This window comes from Ambystoma mexicanum, chromosome 14 (genome assembly GCF_040938575.1).
Source record: "Ambystoma mexicanum isolate Mex_15411 chromosome 14, UKY_AmexF1_1, whole genome shotgun sequence".
In the NCBI taxonomy this organism is placed as follows: domain Eukaryota; kingdom Metazoa; phylum Chordata; class Amphibia; order Caudata; family Ambystomatidae; genus Ambystoma; species Ambystoma mexicanum.
In genome coordinates this window covers 646100622-646124892 of record NC_090940.1, presented here as the reverse complement: position 1 = coordinate 646124892, position 24271 = coordinate 646100622, and the positions used below count along the sequence as shown (strand labels likewise).

The window sequence follows — 24271 nt, the reverse complement described above, 5'->3', positions numbered from 1 at the left end:
TCACCAATGGAGAGCCAACCTGTTAGTGATGGCGGCTTCATGGATTTTCCTGCATCCCTGTTATTTCTCCAACTAATGAGATCTAGATTCCAGGTGAAAAAAAATAAAAAGGTGGCACATTTAGCTGCATTTACAACTGCCTTTTTTAGGTTCAACACAGACATCTGCTCTTGGCACTGCCTCTTTGTCCAGTGGCCCAGGGGTAGCAAGGACAGGTCTAGGGGTAGCAGAGGGGGAGCCAGGGGTAGCAGCTGCTACCCCTGGCTCCCCTCCAAATGATGTACCTGCAAACAAACTCTCTCTCCCCCTCTCCTCTTATCTAAAGCACCACTTTCCATTCTGGGACTTGACGTTTTGTTATCCCGTTGTGGGTTTGGGCTTACAGGTAAGGGTGGGCTGGATTCCTTGCCTAACTTCTGCAGGTGTTTTCCGAGGAGTGGGACACTTTTCTGTCTTCTGCAGGGATATCACCTGCTGGTGTATACATTTTTTCCTGATTAAAATTAGAATGTTGCCGGTATTTTCCCTGTTTTATCCCCGGGAGTCCCTGGCGATGCATCCATAAAATGCCTGCGCAGGAGCTGCGATGACAAGAGTGGCATGGTTGCTTTAATCGCCGCCTCCTTCGTCTTCAGCAGTGCATTCATCAAATCCCTGCACTGCAAATGTTCGTGAATGCCGGCACGGAGCAATGATTTTCTGTATTCGGTCGCTTTATTCTGGTGGTAAATCCGCCAGCATACTGGGAAATGGTGATGCAGTTGCCAGCAGAGTTCTTGGTGGTATTAACGCCGGATTCTGAGTGCCGGGGTGACAGTGTTAATCCCCATTCATTGAGACCCATAGGACTTCCTGGGGGATTTGTATGTATAACAGCAGCGATTTTTGCCCCTGGGGTTTGATTGATTGTTTATTTGTATAGCACCTATACACAATGTGTTTCAAAGCGCTTCAAGGAGGAAGGGAACATGGGAGAAATACACGTACATTCTTACAAGTCCTTGAAACAGTACAGAATGTGAAAAATGTACTATCAAATCATAGCAGATAGTACAAGTGCATAGAAACAGTAAGGGAGTGGATGGGGGAAGGAGGGAGACAGAGCTAGTAGTAACATTACTATGTCTGACGACGATTGTTGCAGTGCAAGAGTGACAAGAGGAAAGGGAAGGAAGGGGGGCGGAGGGGAGAGGATTGAAGGGGTGAGGAGAGGAAACAAAAGAAGAGACTATTAATAGAAGGTCGATGACTGTCAAGATAGTGTTGGAGGGAGAACAGAAGGCAAACGGGGGGATGGATGAGCTGTTATCAATGATCTTTGGACCGGTGATAAGAGTAAGTGCTTAGGGAAGTAAAGAGGTATAGGGGAGGGGGTGAGGGGGTGGAAAGACGGCTGCAAAGACTGGCGGCTACGAATTACTATGCCTGACGGCAATTGGGGTAGTGCCAGAAAATGACAGACGGCAGTGAGGGAGGAGGGGAGGAAGGGGGTAGTGGAGAGGAGGGGAGAGAAGAAGGTAGGGGGGGCATAGGGCGTGAGGCCAGAGGAAGGAACAGGAAAGGAGCGAGAGGGAGAAGAACAATCACAAGGGGCAGAAGGGAAGAAGGAAGTAAAAGAAGGAGGAGGAAAGACAAGGGGACAAGGGAACCTGGAGGGGGGCAGGGGAGACAGGTGGACACTAACAGGGGGCATTGGGGGTACACTGACACTCACAGGGGCATTGGGGATACACAGATATTCACGGGGGCATTGGGGGTACATAGACACTCACGGGGGCATTCGGGATACACAGACATTCAAGGGGGGCATTGGGGGTACACGGACAATCATGGGGGGCAGGAATGTGGCGTACCGTGCTGGACAGGGGTAGACAGGGCCTTTGTTGTGGGCCTTCGACAGTGTGGCCGGCTCCCGTCTCCCGGTTGCAGCCATTGGCTAAAGGAGGCCAAGGCAACCAATGGGAGAGGGAGGCAGGAGCTGGCCCAGAAGATTGAAGCAACATTCACAATGAAACAAGCAAAACGGCCACCTTGGAAGGCATAATGGTAACAGGCAAGTCAATTGCTCAAATAATGTAATCCCAAGTGGGTAATGCAAGGAGGGCGGAAATGCACAACAAACAAAGCAAAGTATGCACGCATGATGGAAACGTGCATTTTGAGTGAATTTGCAGCGTCACTCGTCGCACCCTGAAAAAAAGTTCCAAATTGCAGATTCCTTACCCCCATTAAAGCGCATCAGTATTGGCAGTCCAGCGCAGGTGGATGGTAATGGGGAGAGAGGGAGCAGAGGGAAGGGGCTCATCCAAGTCGGAGAAAGGAAAGGAATGGAGGGTAGATGGAGGGAGGGCCTCGTAGTGAGCCTTCGACAGTGTGGCCGGCTCCTGCCTCCCGGTTGCAGCCATTGGCTCAAGGGGGCCAAGGCAACCAATGGGAGAGGTAGGCAGGAGCTGGCCCAGAAGATGGAAGCAACATTCACAATGAAACAAGCAAAACAGCCATCTTGGAAGGCATAATGGCAATGGGGTGGCAGAATTTCCTCCCCCTCTTAGCTGGAGGTAATTCCTCCACCCCACCAACAAACTTGTAGATCGCAGTTGGGAAAACATCCCGGTATATGTTAATACCAGCACGTCAATTCTGCACCGGCCAATTTATAATGAGGTTTCATGTGTGTTGGCCACGGCGATGTGTGAAAGTCCATGGTATCACATTTGTGCAGAGATTTGGGTGGCGAGCCAGCAAAAAGGCATGCAAAGATTACAGAAATCAACAGTGGTGGAAAATGCACGGAGGTTGCTCTTTCCCCCTTGATCTGACATTTGTTTGTGAATTCTGGATTCCCGTCCCACCCGCGGAAACCTTGCTCAGCCCGTCCTACATACGCTGGCATGGCCTGGCTGTCATATCAAACATGGTGTGGAGGCCACCTAAGAGCTATGGACTCACTGAGCTGTTGCGAGATATTGCAAGCAAGCGTGCACAGGGCGTTTGACAAGTAAGCTGCTGTTTGCTGACTCAGCTGTGCTTTGAATGTGGCTCAGGTGTGGGGTCTTTTCAAATCCTCCCGCGCTCAGCAGGTGATTTCTAGAAGCATCAGCTGGCGGTGGTAGGTAGCGTTTCCCAGAATCTCAGGATCTGTCGTATTTCATGAGAGGTGAAGCAACACATACCGAAGAGAAAGTGTAGCTTAGCTCTTCAGGTCACATTCTCTATTAATATGCAATGTGGAGAAGATATGGGCGTGTGCCTCCGCACATATGACGAGGGAAGGAAAAGAAACTATGCAGCCTGTAGAACGCAGTCAGTACTTCAGATATGAGACCACTTTGGTTATAAGTACAGAACAAAGTAGTATTTTACGTTTGTAAGATGTTGTAACAGGTCATATTTATTTAATCAGTACAGTTCACTGGAGGGTAATGTGATGAAACCTATGGAGTCGTCACTGATTCCCCATTTAGGATCTCCTCCCGCATGACCAGGGGACGGCAGGTGCTACCTGATCCTGACCCTGGGGGTGGTACTATGAGCGAGGATCATGTGACCAGGGGACGGCAGGTGTTACCTGATCCTGACCCTGGGGATGGATAATACCTGATTCTGACCCTTGGGGTGGTGCTATGAGGGAGAATCATGTGGGAAGGGGTCAGGGGAAGGTGATGACCCCATCAGGAGAGACACAGTGTTCTTCCCCTCCAGGGGAGGAAGACCCCATCATCCCTAAATTCTTGATGGCCTGTTATCACTGTACAAACCCCTCCCTTTGTAAAAACCCTGAAGCCCCTTTTTGGAAAATCACTCTAGGCAAAATACCATTCCTTGTCTCTTACGTTTTTTCAAATAAAAACCCTAACCAATATCACCTTGAGAAACCTAGAACACTCACGGACTCCAACTCCCATAATGCCTCAAATACAAAGAGGAAGAGGAGGAAGCAGAAGTCTATATATATATATATATATATATATGTATATATTTTTATTGAACAAGCTGATTACATCAACTTTTCAATACAACATTTTTTAGTAAAACGTTACACAGATATATAAGAAGAAGACAGAAAACAGAAAAGCATGAATTGGCTTAGTTAGCATTACAATATCTATTAGCAACAGCCACTTTACAATAATATATCCCCTTTACTATCTATACATTATTTAGCTGTACATTACTAAGTAGGCATGAATATAGTCTTAACAACTGGGTTCTAATTGGACATCTACTCAGTTATTTATAATTAATGAAGGCACAAGAGGTGCAAATTGGATCAGTTCAATGAGCAGAGAATATAGTAAAAATATAAAAAGAAAAACATAAGATTGCATGTACAGCAATTCAGTCGGGTGTATATACATTAATTCATGTCATCGTCAGTTATTATAAAATATTCATAAAGCTATTTTACGCGGTCAATTTTTATTTCAACTAAAAACAACTAATGAATCTAGTCACATTTTCTAATTGAGGAATAGACTGAACTGTCAACTCATCCTGATTCCAATTTAGTGCTTCCAAATAGTTCATCACAGTTATTTTCACTCAAATTCTATCAGTTGCAAAGATTAGAGACCAAAAGGTATCTGCATCTAAATTTTGATTGTGTAAAAACATCGTTCTAAAGTGCAAATTACGCTGATCACTCAAGGAGGGGCATTCTGCTATCAGGTGCATCAGCGTCTCGACGTTGCCCTCACTCTGACAATGGCAACGCTCGTTATTATCGAGCAATGTTAATTTTACGATGAGCCAAAATCTGTCTCGTAGGCCATAGGTTGAGCCTCAGTCACACCCACGTGCTTCTGAATTTCGGGGAGGCACATTTAGTTATATATCCTTCAACCATGCCTAAAGCTTTAGAAGTAAATGGGTTCTAGCTGAACTCTTTACAGTTTGAGCATAGATTGCATGTTCTTATCCAATCATGTAGCAACAGTTTGCATTTAGCACGAGATGGATCATTTAACAAAATGTCATCAGTAATATCTGCTGCCTCTAATACTTCCATTACATTTCTTTTCCATTGGATACAGAAAGTTAGTTTTGAATTGGCAAAAATGTTTGCTATAACAGACATTAAATAATTCCTATTTGTGTTCAGCCTACACTTTCTATAGAGTAAGCAAAGTGTACACAGGAATAGACAATACAATGAAGATGCACCCATTTCAAATCTTATGAGAACCGTGTGGGTAGCTTTAGGCAGACATAATAGCTCCTTCCAAAATCTGCCCTCTAGTCTTGTCCAGAATTGTTCCGCTATAATCGACTTGGTTTCTGAGCCATGTAGAACTTGGGGAGCTACATTTTGATTAAAGAATGTTAGAATTGGTAAGCATGAGCATTTCCCGTACTTGGTGTGTAAAACCTTGGCTTGTGACATGGCAGCACGTGTTTTAGTTGTAATTGAGGTAAGGTACGGAATGTCAGCGGAATGTCAGCTGGATTGTCGCTTGTATTTACTCCTAGATAGATATCCTGATGTACAGTTGGAATAGGTGCTTTAGAGAGAGTCCATGTTCTGGAGATAATTTTTTTTGTCTAGAGCCTGGGCATATCTTCACCTTGGATTTCTCAAGTTTGATGTTGAGACGGTTTTTGTATATGTAGACGATTTAACAGGTGTGGTAACATAATACATTTGGATAATACTATGGATGGTCAAAGTACATGGGCTAATTATGGCTCTGTTGAGATTCAAGGAGATACTGAGAAGCTGGTGAATTTGTTTTTTACTTTCTTATAATTCATGGCAATGATGTGATTTCCTTTTTTTTTTATAAACTGTAAAACACTTGCTAAAAAGTACAGCCCTTGTCTCAGACATGAGGACAGACAGAACTTCGCAAATTTGAATTGTCTTGCAATGCTCACTTCTGAGGTCAATAAATCGAATACTATTAAAAAATGGGGTGATAAAACCTGTTTCTACAGCTGGAAGAATCCAGCATTGAAGCGCTACATGAGAACAGAAATCATTACGTAAACCTGCTTCTTCAAAACAATTGTGATTGTAAAGTCAATCACCAAGGAACACAGGAAGCAGGGGCCTTAATTAGACTAGTGTGATTAACTATTTACAAGATTTCTCTACCTTCACGAATGCATTTTTTAGACTTTTTAATGAAACTGAAAATAACAAGATAGATATTTCCGGTGAGAAATTCGTTATTCCTAGAGTGGTGGCTGCAGAGGGCTCTGCAGAGTAAATTCTTCTGTACAAGGCAATGTCTTAAGGTACCCAGCTCAGAGGAACCTATGCGTTATCCCTGCACCCAAATATTGTGCAAAGGAAGCGTGATGCAACGCAGTCGTTGTCTATTTACAGTGTGCAAGAGTATGTTTATGGTTCATAAATATTTAATGTCTATTGTTGGCCAAAAAATGTAATATCTGCCGACCTTAACGTCGGCATTCACAGACTTTGTAGACTTTGGGCCTCATTACACGGAAGGCGGTAAGGGTTAACGGTCACTGGTAAGGGTACCGGTGACCGTTAACCCTTACCGCCTTACTACGAGGTCCCTTTGCGGGACCCGACCTTAACGGCTGGTGTAGACCAGCCGTTAAAGTTGGGACCCGCAAAGGGACCTTGGTGCTAATTACGGTACCGCAATTTGCGGTACCGTAATTAGCTCCTTCCCCATTCCCATTATGCCCTATGGGGCAAAAATGGGAATGGGGAAGGGCAATGGGGAAAGGGGGAATTACAGCCCCGCCAAACCTTGGAATGGGGTGGTAATTCCCATTTCCTCCATGGTGGTACCGGTATGGTACCGGCGGCAACCATGGTGCTAATAGCATCATGGTTTACCCCCTACCGTGTAATGAGGCCCTTTATCTTTTCATAGGAGTAAACTTGTCTTAATTGTACAAAAGTTTATTGACCAACTATGAATGAAGGGACATATTTATGTTGTAGAGTCTCAGGCGTGACACTATAGATAGGATTTGATGGCATCTTACAAAGGAATATAAAAAAGATCTTTTCCACCATCTCTGAAAATTGATAAAAGATGGCTAGCAATGTATGTAGCCTCACTTGAACACTCTTGCCAAATTTGGTGAGGTTCATGGCATTTCATATAGAAAAAGTATGTTAAACATTTTTTTTTTTTTGTTGTATTGAGGAATTTTGTTGACCAACAAAAAACACAGCTCATATCTAAACATTTTCCACTTCCCAAAGCGTGAACACATCTGAGTGGCAAGGAGAAGTATGCACTGGTTACCGATTCACGCGTGTATTCCTTTCAAAATGGTAGCAATCACGCACAAATGCCTCTCCAACTCAGCGCCGAAATATCTCTCTCAAAAACTCTCCAACGCCCAATCCAACAGACCAACACCTTCCTCGCATTCTCACCAATTTACCATCCCTCGATTCAAGCACAAGAGAGTTGGGGGGGGGGGGGAGTCTAGCTTCCCGGTCATAGCTTCCAAGACCTGGAATTCCCTACCTTTCACACTGAGATCTGAACAATCCTATTGGTGTTTCGGAAACAACTGAAAACGCTACTCTTCTCGACAGAGTTACCTCTTGCCTGAGTGCAACTATGCCACCTGTACCTCCTCTCAATCTTAACTGTTCAATTGTATGTAACCTGCGCCTTATGCTCTCTACTGCAAGTAACCAGCGCCTTGATTCCTCCGGGTTTAGTGCACTTAACAAATGGGAAATAAATAAATAAATAAATAGATAAATACATGTCTGCCAGCAAATATACACACACCAGATTTGCTGTAATGTTTTCTTTCTTTATATAATTGTTGGCTGTGAGCTGTATAAGCTGCTAAATTAGATAGCCTTTGCTGTCTAGTCCTCGTCCCTGCATGGAACACGGATTCCAGATCGTCACACTACACCTCTCCTTCACCATCAAGCTCACTCTCTAGCCCATCCACCCAGACTGTTGCCTTCAGGCCTGTCTGGGAACACCCTTTGGCCTTTCCCCTGCTTCTCTGTCCATCCCTTGTCTGTCTTCCTTTCCATTGCCCCACTCAGCCTCCGGAAAGCAGCGTATGGGTCTAGGTGCGGGCGCCGCCGACACGCCTCGCCGGACCCTGTCCTCCTAAATCCTTGCACTTGGAAGCAGTTCATATGGCAGTGTAGTGTATTACAAAACACCAGATGAATAACTGCTGAATTACAATGGGTGTTTTTTAAAGGTTTTCGTGTTTTTAGCTAATGCAACTTACTAGATAAGCACCCGCGGAAGGTGTTCAGTGAAGGTTTAGGGGCTTTTAATTAAAGAGGTTTCCTCAACCGCCTATCCCGCCCCTCACAGTCCCTCTGCATTGCCTGACCATGGCATAGAGTTCTCTCATTGTGAGATGTTATGGTACATTCTAGAAAACTCTGCAGACTTTGCATTTTGATTGCACGGGGCACCAGATCAGAGGAGGTAAGCGATTTGGCACATTTCCAAACTGGAACATGTAAACTGCTAATTTTGTTTTGCAAATACACGCATAGTGGTTACATTTGTTGTTGCTAAGCAACACGATGATGCATTAGGATTTCATGATGGCAGTGGAGTTGTACTGATCTATGTGATTATTGCGATGGCCGAAAATGGCGACTTTCTTTTTTAACCCTTTACACCACATATATATGCGGGGGAAACCCCCCCAGCCCCCGCAGGCCCTACCCATATTAATATTATACTCTAATCCCCCCACATATATATATATGTGGTGTAAGGGGGGGTTAAAATAAAAAGTCGGCAGTTTCGGCAGTCGCAATTCCCAGGTCGACATTTTTGTACGATTCCGAGTTGTATAATTTAAATACAGAAGTCAAATGTGCACACGCCTTTGTGATGAAACTGAGAATTTGCTGCAAGTGTTCACTTCCGGGTTAGTGTGTCTTTGAACATATTGGCCCTTTGTTTATGTGAAGGCCTCGCATGAAAGCCCTGCTTCGGTCCATGCAGTAATGTAGGTCGGGGACAAGGTCACTACGTTGAGAAATTTGGAACCCGTAGGCCTGGGTTCTAAACTCTACTTTAGCAGCTGCCTAGAATAATGGGATTCTGGGTAAGCCTGTGTACATACTTAGCCCTCAAAAAGGGGTCTGCAACCTCACCGGGTGCTTTGGACTACACCTCCCTGAGGTCCGAGCCTCCACAGTCCATGGTGAGGGATCATGGGTTGCCCGGAATACCCAGAGAGCCGCAATTTGCAGACCCCTGACCTAAACGGCACAAATGTCTTCTGTAAATCCATTCATTTCCCCCGTTTTTGCAAATGTTCATGCTTTGAGAATGATCAGGATTTCAAATGCATTTATGTAAAAGGTTTAGCCCTATAATTCTCATGTGTACCAAATTCCACATCAGCTTCAAGCTGAATCTGCCATGCTTTTTGGATTATACAAATATGTACCCATTTATTTTCAAGGCACGGAATCGACGCAGACATTGGGGCAGTTAAAAAGGACCCCGATATCTAAGAGCATATTCCAGCAGTGTTCCTCAAGAAAGCCCCCCGAAAAGGTTAGTGTCATGGAAGAGAATTCCCCATCTTGTGAACGATGAACGGTCCAACATTTACCAAAGGCATTTGACACAAATGGTGGTCTCTCGGAAGAATCCAGAACTGTAGTAACATTGATGAAAAATGTAAGATATTAAAGTGTGCAACGTTTCCTTATGTTTCTTTCTATGTGAATTTACTCACAATAAGTTATTAAGTCTGTCCTGGAGGGATCTTCAGTTCATCACTTTGCAATAGGCTTTTATGGACCAAGTCGTAGCATAAAGGATTTTATTAGATTACACGCAACGTGTGGAAAAAACAACCAAAATCCTAAATAAAATACCAAGTGTAACCAATGTACACAATTAGAATTATTGGATATGAGTATCACTTAAAAATTGTTAGTGTCCTGTCTGTCTCTTGCCCTGGCAGCCATTTTGTCTTGCATCAGAGTCCAATAACTGTGAAGGACTTTGCATGTAGAAGCTTTCTTAAACCTCTGGAAATGTATGACCTATAAGTAGATGGTCATGTAAGTAGATGGTCATGTATGTACATGAATGGCAAGAATATATGTATATGTTTGTGGTGCTTTATGTTGGAAGAGTGAACTGATTGACATATGAGTAATTCACTCAGTATAACTCACCCACCGGCTATGATGTTACCAAGACCCCACTCTGTGTCTTTTCCGCAGACATCGTCCATAAGGTCAGTGGTACTTTACAAGAAACCTGTAAGCTCAAGCATGTGATTATTAACCCCTTAAGTGCCAAGGACGAGTATGCTCATCCTTTTTCCATAGACTTGATTAACGCTCTGCACTTCTCCGCTAACGCAAAATTATTTGCAAACATTAGCAGAGTGTGCCTCTTTATGCTAATCACAATTAACACAATTTAATTCCATCTTCCTGCAGATTTAAACTGCTCTGAAATTAAGGAAAATTATTTTCATGTCAACAGATTTTTAAAAGGAAACATGATTTCAAGAAACACAAAGATTAATTCACTTGATGAAAATATTGCACGGATACCTAATGGATGACAACAGTTCTGGTTTACAAATCACATTGCTGTCACCATATAGATGAATAAGTAAAGAATACATTCAATGATAAAGATTTTATATGTGGACAACTGTGCACGGGCACAGAAGAATTTTAAATGAAAAGATATTCTATTAAATTGGCAAAAGTAATTTCAAGTGATTTAATGATAACAAGGAAAAGGTCAGCGATAAGAATTTATATTTTTGAGGGAAACATACTTGAAATGAACATAGGTGAGCAGTCTTCCTTTACTGTGTAACCGAGTTGTGGCATCACAAGTGGACATGCTGTTTGAATGGTGCACCTTAAATTTATTTTCCAAAATGGTGGGAAGGTCTTGCAGATACTAATAGTATCAAACCGCGGATGCTAACTCTCCAAACCCGTAGGTCTAACATAACCGGCTGGTGAGATATTAGCTGGCAGTTGCACTTAAACTCTCTGATATTAGGAATCTCAGCCACTAGGTTTCGTGTTATTTTTCCTGACACGTGGTCCTATCTATTGGCCAACTCTTCTTGTCCTTCATTGAGGTTCTCCTGGGTACTTCACAAGCAGTTATGAAGTCTGTTCCTTCAGCTGCATGTTATGATTGCGATTAAAAGCAACAAAGACACCCCTGCTCCTGCCAACCAGGCCAAACGGGGTCCGCTGGAGATCGGGACGACCTTATGAATCTTTTGGCTACTAATCCTCTTTCACTGCCTGGTAATTACCATGCATGATATGTGGTCACCAGCCCAGACGCATGCCCCGGATATTTTTCCTCATCTGCGGGTGCCGCAAATGCACCTAGAAACATAGCGCTAGGCACCCCGGATCCTTGATTTCCGCAGATTATTTGGCAAACAAACACCAAAACATTTTCCAGGATCCAAGAACTATTGGGAAAGATGTCCGATGATTCCCGAGGCTGCCATAAATCAATGTATTTGCCCCTGAGGCTCCGCTGGGAACCTCCTGGGGAGTACAGGCTTTGAAGAATGTTTCCACTGTAAGAATCACAGACTGGCCATCCAGCCTCTCGAGTCAATTTTTCTACCCAGTCATTCTTATTGGCTCGTCTATCTGGTATGCAGATCAACATGGTGGTTGGGGTGGCGTGGTACCCTTAATTGAAAATATTCCTTGAGCATTTACTCTTGTCTTTGTGTCATAATGACCAGTTGCAATAGTCTTAGCACCAAGGTCACCACCCGCGGTAGCGGATTAGACTTCGAGGAAAGAGACACCACACCACCCCTCCTATGCCAACAGACCTACCCTCTATTGAGTTTTACCATGGAGTGTCACTCTGAGTACTATGATGTGATAGGTTATTTATAACGTGCTTAATACCCAGAGGTTTCTAAGCGTGGACCCGGGAATCGAACCTGTGTTGCTCCATGTCATCTTGCTTCCAAGGTGAGCATGTTACCGCTGAGCTATCCTCCCTTGCACTGGACTGTCTGAACAATGTGTTTACTGAACAATTACACATTTTTCATCATGTTTCCTACAAACTATGACAAGAGAGCCTTGTTTAACTGGGACTTTCACGCCAACCAATATTGCCTCACCAAAACTACCATCTACTTTTTGCAAGACAAATGTGGCAAGAAGTATTGGTCAGTAGAAGCGTTGGACCAGTCAGACCAGAGTGCTGCTGTTTGGTGTCTAGTCAAAGGATCGAAGGATCGACACCAAAGGGTCGACAGGACAAAGGATCGAATTTTTTGTTTTAATTATATATTTTTTTTAGGTTTTCGTATAGGTAAAAAAAATGTTTTTTAGCAAAAAAACAGGGGTTGGGGGGAACCCCCCCAAAAAAAAAGTTTTTAAAAAAAGTAAAAAAAATGTTTTAAAAAAATTCCATCCTTTGGTTTTCGGTCTTTTGGTGTCGATCCTTTGGCCATTCGACCCTTTGGTTGTCGATCCTTTGACCTACAACCCTGCTGTTTTTGATGTTGACCCAACCCAAGTACGGAGTGGAAACAAGCCTCTGGCTAGTACCATGATCTATATCAGAGAAGCGGAGATGCTCTTTCTCCTCTGATCAAGGGAGCACCTCCCGAAGACCGAGCCAGACCTGACTTCACGGCGCTGGCTCCACAATATATCCCTGCCCTGCCACCGGTAACTCACTTAGTGGCGTCTATGAAGAATACAAGATGTTTTAGAAGACTTAAATTAAAAAAATGATGGTTTTTGGAGTAAATAAGTCGACCCTAAGCTGAGGTCAGGAGAGCTAAACGGAACTAGGGGAAAGACCCAAATTAAGGACAATACAGCATTTTAAGAACGACGTGGAATGTTAACCAAGCTGCCATCATGGAGGCTAAAACAAGTGTTATGACAACCAGATAATGATTTCAGCAAAAACTCTTAAGCAAAGTGCCAATCCGTCAGCAAACCCTGATGGAGCTCAGCCTTCTGAGCCCTGGTGCACTGATCTGCACTCCTTCTTCATGGACTAAACAGCTAATTGACAGAACAATATTGACACAACTGCTAGTAATACCACTAACAATAACCTATTACATCACGCAAACATCTCAACTGATGCTGGTGTTGAACCTACTGCCAACAGTTCTTTCCATCCACCAGTGGGAGGGATATCTGAGCCATTATCATGAAGCCGATCCCCGCCATCTTGCCCCTCTGCTTCGATGACGGATTTGCGTTGACGTCTTGGTCCCTAAACCACTCATCTGTCGATGGCATTTTCCAGAATTGATAACGAAGTTCCTGTGTCCTCTGCTTCTAAAGAAACTTGCTTGGGAGCCTTTGATCTGTGGCAATATCACGCTGGTTGCTAACGTGCCCTTTCTCCTAAACATCTTGGAGAAGTTATCGACTGTTCGACTTCGCTCCTTCGTTGCGGGATTTGAATCCCTTGGAGATGGTGGAGTAATGGTTCACAGAGGGGCACAGAGACTTGTTAGAGGCAAAGGATGTTCTACTCCAGCTTCCAGACTCTGACGGGAATGGTATAGTGGTGCAGTTGGACTTGTCAGCCACTTTTCACCCCATTAACCGTCTTGTTCTCCTTGAGAGATTGAAGGAGGTTGTAGGTCTGACTGATGTGGATGTAAAATGGTTAAGAGCATTTACCAGAGATCATCAAGAGTGAGAGTGGACTCCTTTTAATGATGTTCACTTATTATAGACTGTAATAATATACCCACAGGGGTCCCACCTGTCCCCTGTAATGTTGAATATTACCCTTTATGATCTGTTGGTCAAAGAAGAAGTGGTGTTCCACAGTTATAAGGCCAGCACACAGATCATGTAGAGGTTTACATGGAATCCTGCTGACAACCTTAATTGAGACCTGGGTGAAGACAAGTTGGCTAAGCCTTAACTAGTCTAAGGCTTAGTCTTTACTCCTTGATACAGAATACTTGCAAGCAATGGCCTGACCAAATCTATCCGCATGTTTTCATCTTGTTTGCCTCCAACTGTACTCAAAACAGGAAAATCCCTCAGACCCCACCCGCCACCTGATTCGTCTTTCTCTGTGACCGCCCGTTTTAATGCTATTGTCCATTTGGGGCAATGTTGGCCGTTTCTTTCTGCAGCCATCGGTCTAACAATGGCTTGCACCATCATAGGTTGGAAACTGGACTACTGGAGTGTTTTCTTTCTCATGGCCAATCAAAACATAGTGATGCCCCTTCTGATTCTCCTAAGCAAAGCTGCTAGAACAGTGACTACTACCCATGTGGGGGTACTGTTTTACCAGTCTTTAGGAACGCACCCCTACTCCTGGGAAGTGCCAGAATATAGTTCAAGGCTCTTCTTTTTACTTACAAAGCACATAGTAGACAATCCCACTTCTGTTTCCAGCAAACAAACCAACCCAAGAGAAATCTTATCTCCCAGAATAAACTCCTGGTGACAACTCCTCGCTGCATACATGTGAAAGCCATAGCGTGTTCCTTCCACGTACCGGCTGCCAGCCCATGTGACTCCCTCCTTCCGCGACAATATTCACGGTACTGATCGGATTCCGCCAGTGTTCCTGTCCACCTGATTGGTGGATGACTCTCCCTTAGGTGCTAATATGCGAGAACATGCTACTCTACGCCTGATACTGGGGGCCACCCTTGTGACACCCCTGTGTTTTATTGCAACAGTTCACTGGAAGAATATAGGTCCCGTTTACTAATGGCCATACCCATCTGGGCAGGAAAGCACCCAGGCTATAAAAAAGGTAGAGTCTTGCCTTTTCAGTGCTTTAAAGTAGGTAAGCCATTTGAGCCAAGTCACACGTGCCACAGTGCCACCTAGTAGCCATTAGGCAAGTTCACCATCAGATCCGAGCTACAACAGGAAAGCATTGTGGGTATGCAAATTAGACCAATCGCAAGTACAGAAATGTGTTTTTCTCCTACAGGTCTGTGCTATTTTATACATTGCTTTTTCAACCCAAGACAGACAGTTCCCAAAGCTACACACGAATGTCACCCTTATTAGGGATCATCAGTGGAGCAGAGTCTGACAGCCGTGCACTCGGAGTATTGGGGCGCGTGTAGCAAACACGAGCAACCATATGGGTCTTCCTTAAAATACATTGGTATATTACAATGCAACATGAATCAGGTAAGCTTCAAAAAGATCCCTCTGAGGTGAACTCAGATTCTGCCGTTACTCAAGGAATGAGGTCATTTCAGAGTAGAGGCTCGGGTGGTCGATGTGGCGCCCCCTGCTGCTGACACCCTATTTGTCTACATTCTCAGGAGCCATCACCTGCATTAAAGACGGGCTGCTGCACTGCCAGTTTGTGTAATGGTGTCTCCCCAGCTCCTCTCTCGGATTTGCATTCTGGATTGCCTGCTGCTGCAGACATTGGCCCTCATTACGACCCTGGCGGAGTGGGTTTACGCCAGCGTTATTCGCGGCGGACCCGTCCGCCCTACTACGAGTTCCCGTAGCGCCATGGAACGTTTTCCGCCTGGTTTTTCCGGGCGGAGAAATCCATGGCGCTACGGGACCTTGATGTTAATTACGCCACCGTATTTTGCGGTGGCGCAATTAACGCCTTCCCCACTCCCATTATACCCTATGGGGCAAAAATGGGAATGGGGAAGGGTAAAATGGGGAATGGGGATTTACCGCCCCGCCAAGGTCGGCATGGGGCGGAAAATCCGCCAACCTCCATGGCGCTATCGGCAGCTTTCCGCCGTGCTCCGCGGTGCATTTAGCACCGCGATTTCCGCCAGGGTCGTAATGAGGGCCATTGTTTAATACGCGCCTCGCTGCGGGTTGTATGATTGCAGAGGCCTTTCTTGCAGTCCAGTTTTCAGCATCAAAGAAAACACATATTAATTATTTTCTGAAGCTATACATATTTTAGGTGTAGTTGTTTCGCAGAATGGAACGCGGAGGTTCCCTCCACTCGCAGCTGCTAATGTGTTGTGTGTTTCTTAATGGGGAGTGTTCGGGCACTCTATGCTAATGCGAACGTGTTAACATATCTCGCGACCACATCAGACGCCTTGCCTTTCAAGTCGTGGCCCATCCATCACTCCGTAAAGCATTTCATGAAATCATTTCACACAAAATGTTGCTCATTGTGTTGGACAGCAGGCGGTTTCATTGGGCCTCCGGGCGGTTCCAGGGCTAATTAATCAAAGAATGGACCGCTTCTTTGTGCTGCTAACACAGTTGCTAGGCGCTGGGGGGGCAGTAATTGATGGGGCTTTTTGATCCGTTTAGCCAGGCGGGGTGATTAATTGTGGCTTTGGAATTAAGTCACCAATGGGAAACACTCACTTCCCTGAGCCCATGACAAGTGTGTCTTGGCCCAGTTCACAGCCAGAGAAGGCAAGGGGAGCAGCGGGTGGGCTGCTTACACTTCATGTTCTAACAAGAGGGGTCCAGCCAGAAGATGGCGCTGTGGCCTCACTATCAGGATATTTTAGCAAATTAACCTGACGCGATTTTTTGGGCGAAGGAAAGCGTCTGGGGTTTTCCGCAGGAGTACTTTGAAGGCACACGTGAATGTTGCACGAGTCTTTCCACACAGCGTTTGCTTTCCGTTGCACCATACACAAACCGAGGGCCCTTAACTAACTGAGCTATAATGCTGGCACATGTGGACATGCAAGCTTTAGGGGACAGTGCTGTTGGAATGGGGAGCCTGTCTCTCACTGATCTGATTAATCAGGTACACCCAGACCAGCGCTCACCTGTGTGTTTCCACGAACGCATGGGATTGATACAGTAGAGACCTAGCTGACATGCCCCAGAGTGGGGCAGAGCAGACAGAGAGAGAGCAGTGTGGGGTGAGGAATACAGCCAAGGGGCCAGCAGATCTCAAGGCGTTCCTTGAAGAGCACAGCACCTTACTGAAGTTTCGCGAACGGTGTGGCCGATTCCATGCTCCTGGGGGTGCAGCAGGGAAAGGCCACTTTTCTGGTTCTTTCTATTCTGTGAGATTCTACTCTGGTGATGTTGAGGCTTTTGGTGCTGTGGTGGTCTTCAGTGATGGCGCTCTTATCAGCCGGGCAGGGCTGTGTTTGTCCTTGTCTGGTATATAGTGTTGCAGGCTTGAAGGGGTTACTAGTATGTCATCAAGAGGTGTATTTTAGCCATGAGCTGAGAGCGGGGTGCACAGCTTTCAGCAGGGCGGGAATCTGGCGCCCCATCCAAGGGGGACCAGGTCAGGATTCAGGCCGCGGTCCTCAAGTCTGCGGTGGGGATGGAGGGCTTGGTTTTGCAGAAGAGAGAGAGCTGGAACCAGGCTGTCCTTGCTTCCTTTGCCCTCATGAGTCTTGAACCAGGGGTGTTGCCAGGGGGCTATGCTAATGTCGGGACTGTCGGGACTCGGAGCTCGCTAGCCTTTAGGTTGAAGACTGAGCTTCTATCCGGGGCTACAAACAAAAGACCTGGTGCTATAGCCCCCTCTTCCCCCCCTAGCAACGCCTTCGGAAACGTTGCTGTTGGGTGGAAGCCGAGGGATTTAGCACTGGGTGTGGGCTGAGCAAAGAAGCCATCAAGGTTCATGTTTCTCAGCCAGTTCTAGCGCTCAGCGTGTTGTGATAGGAGGATGGAGAATTCGTTCTATGGCGGGTTCCGTTCCAGGTAGCGGCGTGACATCTGTGCTTCCCCGCGCAGTCTCCTTTCCTTTACATGGCAAAAGCTTCTCTCATTGGAGCGGCCCGTGGAGCCAGGATCCGGTTGAGGATCAAGAGAGGGCGAAATTAGTCAAATCCTGCGGAGAGACTTCAATAAAGATGGCTGCCATCGGTGACAGGTCAGTAAGGGCGTGAATCGGGGACCATGATAAGTGCAACCAGGGTGTTAGCAATGTTTTCTTACTCCCAGGTGGAAAGCTACTGCAGCTGGCGGCGAGTCCACCGGCCAACGAGTGACTAGGGCTGGTAACCCCAGCAGCTGGTAGAGGGTTTGCATAGAGCACTGAGCCTCGAGTTTGGGGTTCAGGGGCGCAGCAGTGTGTCCACAGGCTGAGCACTGACAGCTCTGTGGTAAATAAACCCTGTGAATAAAATGGCTCTATCTTCAGACCTAAAGCCCACGGAAGCTCCTCTTCTAGTTCTGGGTGCGTTCTACACTTGTCAGTTCACACGTGCCACTGAGCGACAGGTTTATTTGGCTATGTCCTGACATGGCTTTTTCCGCTCAGTTCCTTACAGCCTTCCTTTTCCCAGTTGATCTGCTGCTTTCTTCTGGCTGCAACCTTTCTTGCTTCGTTGACTGACTTCTTTGGCCCTTCTTGAGGAGTTGCACGAGACAAGCTTTGGTTCAGTTCTTGAGTTCCACGACGGTCATTGTGGTCCTCACACAACTTGCATTCCAGCTTCCCATGCGCTGATTCCGGAATCACAACAGGGGACTTCAACCTGCAGCTCTAAACTTCTTCTGAACTAAGACATCCATGATCATCCACCATTGACTGTCCTCTCTAGGGCTGATGGGAGTTGTAGTCTGAAACATCGGGAGAGGTTGCGGACCATTGCAATAAAGCAATATATGCACCAAAATAGGAGACAACGCTCAACATCCAACAAAAAAAGCTTTCAAATTGAAATCCTTGCATTTGATTTAGTGGCCAACGCCGTCCAAGTCCCTGTACTCTGTTCATAGCCGTATCCTTTTGGACATCCCTTACATTAAGCAAATAAGCCATTAGATTGGATTGAAACATAAGAGAAGAGAGTAATGCACAAGCATGAAAAACTCCCCCAGAGAAGCCAAGAGTCTCAACAGCATACCAAACTACATGGAAATATTTCCGTGTGAACGTCTAAGGAAGTTCTACTTGAAATTCAGACTGAATTTGTTCAAAACAAAATAAATGAAAAAAAAAGGCAAAGCAAATCTGTCAGAGATCTGAAATGTCGATTTTGCCACCAGGAAGAGGAAACCTTCAAACATCTGGTCCTCTTCTGTTCGTACTTAAGAGCTTTAAGAACAAATCACCTAGGAAAGCAGCTGAGCTATGGGATGACTTAAAGCGCAGAAGACTGGTGGAGGCGAAAGCACTGCAGTGAGCGACAGAAATGGACATTGGCACTCGCCTTGTTCCTCAAACAGATGCAAAAGAAGTTGAAAGAAGCAGAGGAAGTGAACATCGAAAAATAAAAAGACTGAAACGAAATGGCAGGACACGTTATAGGAATAGAAAATGGAGTCGTGATTCCTGTCAGCAGACTATTAAGAAACTTTGGTGTTGGACATTAGGTTTTGTTTCTCTTCAAAAGTTTGTAATAAACTAAATAAATAAATAAGTAAATAAATAAATAAATAAATAAATAAATAAATAAATAAGCCATAATGCTCCCATTGTCTATCACCATCTACTGGAGAGAAAGTTAGGAGCCATTTGCGGCCAATGAGACAAAGGGAAGTTCTGTTGAGGGGATAGGGTACTCGAAAAATATGACATCAGTCCGTTGTGATTCTAGAGGCAATTCTCCAACAGGCTGAGAGTCCAGCCTATTCAGGAGCTCCTTATTATCACTATATTTTGTGGAATCGCCTTCGCGGAGGCTCCGTTGGTCCGTGAGTACAGAGAGCTTAGAGGGACTCCAGCCAAGGTTGCCATCGATTAAACCTGCCAGAAGTAATTGAGTGGAAGCAGAGAGGGAAACAGACATGCATTCAGAAAGGTAGTTATTAGAAACCGAGAAGGATATTGGGCATGAGGAATTGAGGAGCTGGTCAAATAGAAAGGCCCTCAGTTACATCCAAAGACACTTAATGGAAGCAGCAGGCCTTAGGACCCATTGGAAGGGAGTTCTATAAAAGAAGTTTCCTAGAAAAAGCTTTTTAGCCCTTGGAATAGTGGCCTCATATTGACCTTTATTTAATGTATTTGGAATTTAGGATTAAAAAAAAATAAAAAATCTGGGGTTTCTTTTCCGAGGCCCAGGGCTACAGCTCTATATTTTAGAATCACCTTTCTAAAGAAAAAACCCAACTATGAAATGAACATGGCTGGAGATACACCTCCCCCCACCGGGCCACCCCAAACCATCTCCTGTAGCGTGAGTAGAAACACATGCAAGCGAATTTGCAAAATGATTGCAGTGTGGATGGTATGGAAGGATGTAGGAGACATCAAGACTCTTAAAATGCACCCTCCTAATAGATGATACGGGGAACTACAGGATAAATAACACGAAGGGGCGACCTCGCAAAGAAGTTGCACTTTGTAACTCTGGCTCGATCCTCTACGGGAGAAGGCTTTTCAAGTCCCAAAGAAGCTACTATGAGTAACTCTGACTTACACCTGGCTTACTTAGAGGAAGTCAGAATTACTCATGAAGAACGTCTCTGTGAACTGAGAAGCCCTCTCCAGAGTAGTTCACAGGTAATTCAGAATTACAGCTCTCTGTGTATTCCTCCCATGCCTTTTTCTCATAGTCTTTGGGTTTTTTTTTGTCTGAATTACCTTGTTTACGGGGCCCCCTGTAACGCCTGTATTTTTTCACCCATCTTTCTGTCTTTATCTACCACTACTGACCACCTACAGTATTTCTCCCTTTTTTATCTACTATATTGGGTGCAATTTTTGGTATAACGTTCTTTTCATCGACGGGTGCAATTTCATGTTTTTTTTTACAAGTACATTTTACTGAAAAAACTCATCGAAATATATTGGGGGGTTTGGAAAAGTGTATATAAGGGGTGGGGGTGTCGAGAATAGGTAACAAAATAGGTGATGGGGGACTTGGAGGGGAACCCCCCTCAAAAATAAAAAATAAATCAATTTCAATGAGTTTTTTCGGTAAAGCATACTCGTAAAAAAAAAAAACATCGAAATTGCACCCGTCGATGAAATGACATAGAACCCAATTTTTGGCTTCATGAAATTTGTGCCTCGTTTTTGGAGTATAATTTTTTTTAAAAACAAACTGGGTATATCCCCAAGTTACTCATAGTTTGTTCCTTGTGAACCGGCCCCAGCATCTGTGTGCACTCATTCTAGCTGACTGCAACATGTTCTTAGAGAAGGGATCTGCAACCTATGACTATGCAGATGTTTGGGACTACACCTCCATTCAGCCCAAGCCAGCATATTCAATGGGGGTGGGGAGATCATGGGAGTAGCATTCCAAAACATCTGGACAAGCCAAAGGTTACAGACAACTGGCTTTGAGGAATGTTTTTTTGCCGCTGATGGCGGATTGACTGGGGGGATTACATGATATTTGAAAGGTGTATACTTTGCAGTAAAATGCATGATGTGCTTGCTTTGCAGAGCCGAAAAGAAGATTCTGTGTTAAAGAGGAGCGCCGACAGGATCACAGTGAGCCGGGCAGAGAAGCAGACCGTCCACAATTCCTACTCCGCAGGATGCCGGAGAAATAGAAAGTAAAGAGGGTGTCAAGACCAGATTTCCTAACACCATGCACAGACAGCCACAACTGGCCCCAATAATGTCCTGACAAGGCAAGGAGGGGAGCTGTACTGCACCCCTCAGTGAAGTCTAGGCTATAACAGCAGATCATCCTGACTGTGTAGACCTTTGTCAATTAAAAGGTTTTTATGTATTTAAAAAGCAAACTAATCTTTTATTGTTAAAGTTAACCCAAAGAGAACTCTTCCAAAATGTTTTAGAAATTTCTGAAAGTCATTTTGTATTATATTTAATCACCGAAATGTGAGAGTAAGTCAACATGTTTAAGTGAGTTATAATCACGCCCTTGCCCATTTTGGGCCCTTAAATATTATTATAATTGTTTTTTTTATGATGTGCTTAATTCCAAACCGGGGATTCAAACATGTGTTGCTCTGCGTTGTCTTGGAGCGCGTTGCCCCTGAGCTACTCGTACCTTAATAGTCCATCCTTTCAACAGTATCCATATTCTTGTGCCCTCTTTCTTTAACCTCTTGGTTTACCAAGCTCTGCACCTTCACAGCCAGTATCTCACTCTATGAAGCCCAGAACATAGTTATTGTTCAAGCTTCGATCGATTGCCCGCCTGGTCCTCATGTGTTCTTAATAAGCCTCTCACTGAGCTGGTTGTCTATCAGAGAAGATATGGTAATTAGATGTCTGTGTAAAGAGTGTAGCCATCTTGACTTTTGAATTGCTCATCTGTTGCCATTTATTCTGTTAACGCTATTGCAAAAACTATGGCATTTCTCTAAAACGATCTAACTTTTGATTGACTTGTAGCGTGCAAACACTTTCATCTTGTAGTTCCACATGCAGTCTATTTTTTGAAACAATGCGATAACCTTAATTTAGGACTGCAGACGGATTCTGGAACAGGAATTGTTGTGAATAAACGCAAACCTTTTGTAGAGGAACAGCTGTATACATCTGTAGGAGATCGCGCCACCCACCTCCCTTGTATTGGAGATATGAGACCGTGCCATGTTTGACACCAGCCGTTGTGCCAATACTGCAGCGAGTGTTTAGAAGAAGATACCCAATAAGAGAACCTTATCGAATGTTTCCCCGAAGTGACGACAACCTGCAGGAGGAACACCCTGAAGGCATTTTAGAAAGAGCAAAGAAGAGGAGCTGGTGACATCATAAAAAGTGTGCACGACATATCGAGATACTGACTGAACATGATGTATGGATTCCAGAGGGCTAATGATGATGTAAGTATTGAGTGAACTCTCGAATGAAAAAGAAGATTACACGTGCACAAAGTGCTGCAGAAAACAACCGTTCAATAAGTGTACAGACACTGAAACGCAAGGTAGATTAAGTCATCATAGAAGCTGGCTATGAGTAGTGATTCAAATGCAGGCGAAGCCGCCATTGTACAGGTACTGGACATTGGTATCATGAATTAAGTAGGCCAGAAACCACGAAGCGGGAATGGAAATCTGTGTAGCAGCAAGAATAGTAGGCTCATGGCGCTGCGTAATGAGGCTGCCTGGCCTAAAGTCAAGATTCTAGAAAGCGAGGTTAGCTTTCTCCTCTGAAGAAGGACGAGTGTGTGGAGGATGAACCTTCTCAAGTTAAGGTGCAAGAAAGAACACAAAGGATGCCAATCTTTAATTCAGTTAGAGCTTTTAAAGGCTGCAAAATCGACCAAATCATAGTCTCCTGTCATGTGAGCCAAGGGTGGAAATAGAGTTTGAACTTGGAGTTCCGGACACGATAGTGAGTGCCCCCACTCCTGCGCATTCTCAAAGACAAGGATACTCTGCAAGGCCAAGTACAAAGACAATTTCATGGCAGAAGGCATGGGCGATGAGAGATGCTGGGCTAATTGGCTGGTGAGGTAGCTTTATGTCCCATCTCCCTGCACCTGGGTCTGGGCTTACGTGCTGCTAAATGAACCAAATGTTCTTGACATGCCAACCAATTGTATAAGTCCATATAACGAAGGACCTTGTGGTTTGAAGACCAATGAGAAACTTTATATCTAATATTTCTGAAATGACATGTTTTTAGAGGTAGGCATAAGTTGTCCACCTGCTAACGGGCAGCCAATAACAATCTTAGCTCCTATAAAATGTATAATTAGATGTTTACCTTAATCAATCTGATGGGTGGCTTTATTGTAAACCTTAAATAAGCCTTCTTACGCTCCGTTTACAGCGCCTCGATACCCATTATTTTCATTATTGCCACGTAGTATGACGTCACTATGATGCATTATTTAGTATAAGGACCATATTTTGTGTGGATATCATTCAGAGACTGGGCGTACTTCCGTTGATGTTCGTTGTAACCTTCCTGTTTTAGACACTTTTTAAATAAAACAGAACTTGCCATATTATTGAGTTTGTTCGGTTATTTGGACTCCATTACCCATCCATTTCCATATGCACGTTCCTAAGGGCCATACACTCACTTTGCTTTCACACCCTTTTGAAAAACTAAACGAGAGAAGATAATGGCCATGATTCTTCTGTGGGAACGATTTATTTCAGAGCTACTTGTGCTCAGTTATGCCGCTCGGTGCAAAATAGATTTACACCACATATGCCTTCCCATCCACGCAAAATACAAGATACGCAGGAAGAAAACAAAATGCTGAACAACTGCCTACAAGAGCTCTACAACTGGATGAACACAAACAGCCTCAACCTCAACCCGGGCAAAACTGAAATAATGATCGTAGCTAGAAGCGAGGAAAACAACCACTACATCCCATGGGCAACAGAACTGGGTACAGCACTGACTCCATCAACGATAGTAAAAAACCTTGGAGTTTTGAAGGACAATGAACTTGAACCACAAGTAACCACCATAAACAAGAAATGTTTCTTCCTTTTACAGGCAGTAAAAAGAATCCTACCATTCCTCTTTTTCACACA

The 24271-nt window shown here is 44.6% G+C and overlaps 1 protein-coding gene across 1 annotated transcript in view; it reads left to right on the top strand.

Annotated features, from left to right (window-relative positions):
• The window catches only part of LOC138527099 (protein ELYS-like), a 510654-nt gene extending 486927 nt beyond the window's left edge, over positions 1-23727 (top strand). Inside the window, exons 30-31 of the mRNA XM_069638141.1 lie at positions 9403-9497; positions 21243-23727. Of these exons, the coding sequence (XP_069494242.1) occupies positions 9403-9497; positions 21243-21359 (212 nt within the window). The 3' untranslated portion in view covers positions 21360-23727. The remainder of the gene's footprint in view (positions 1-9402; positions 9498-21242) is intronic.
• Positions 23728-24271: the final 544 nt, after the last annotated feature.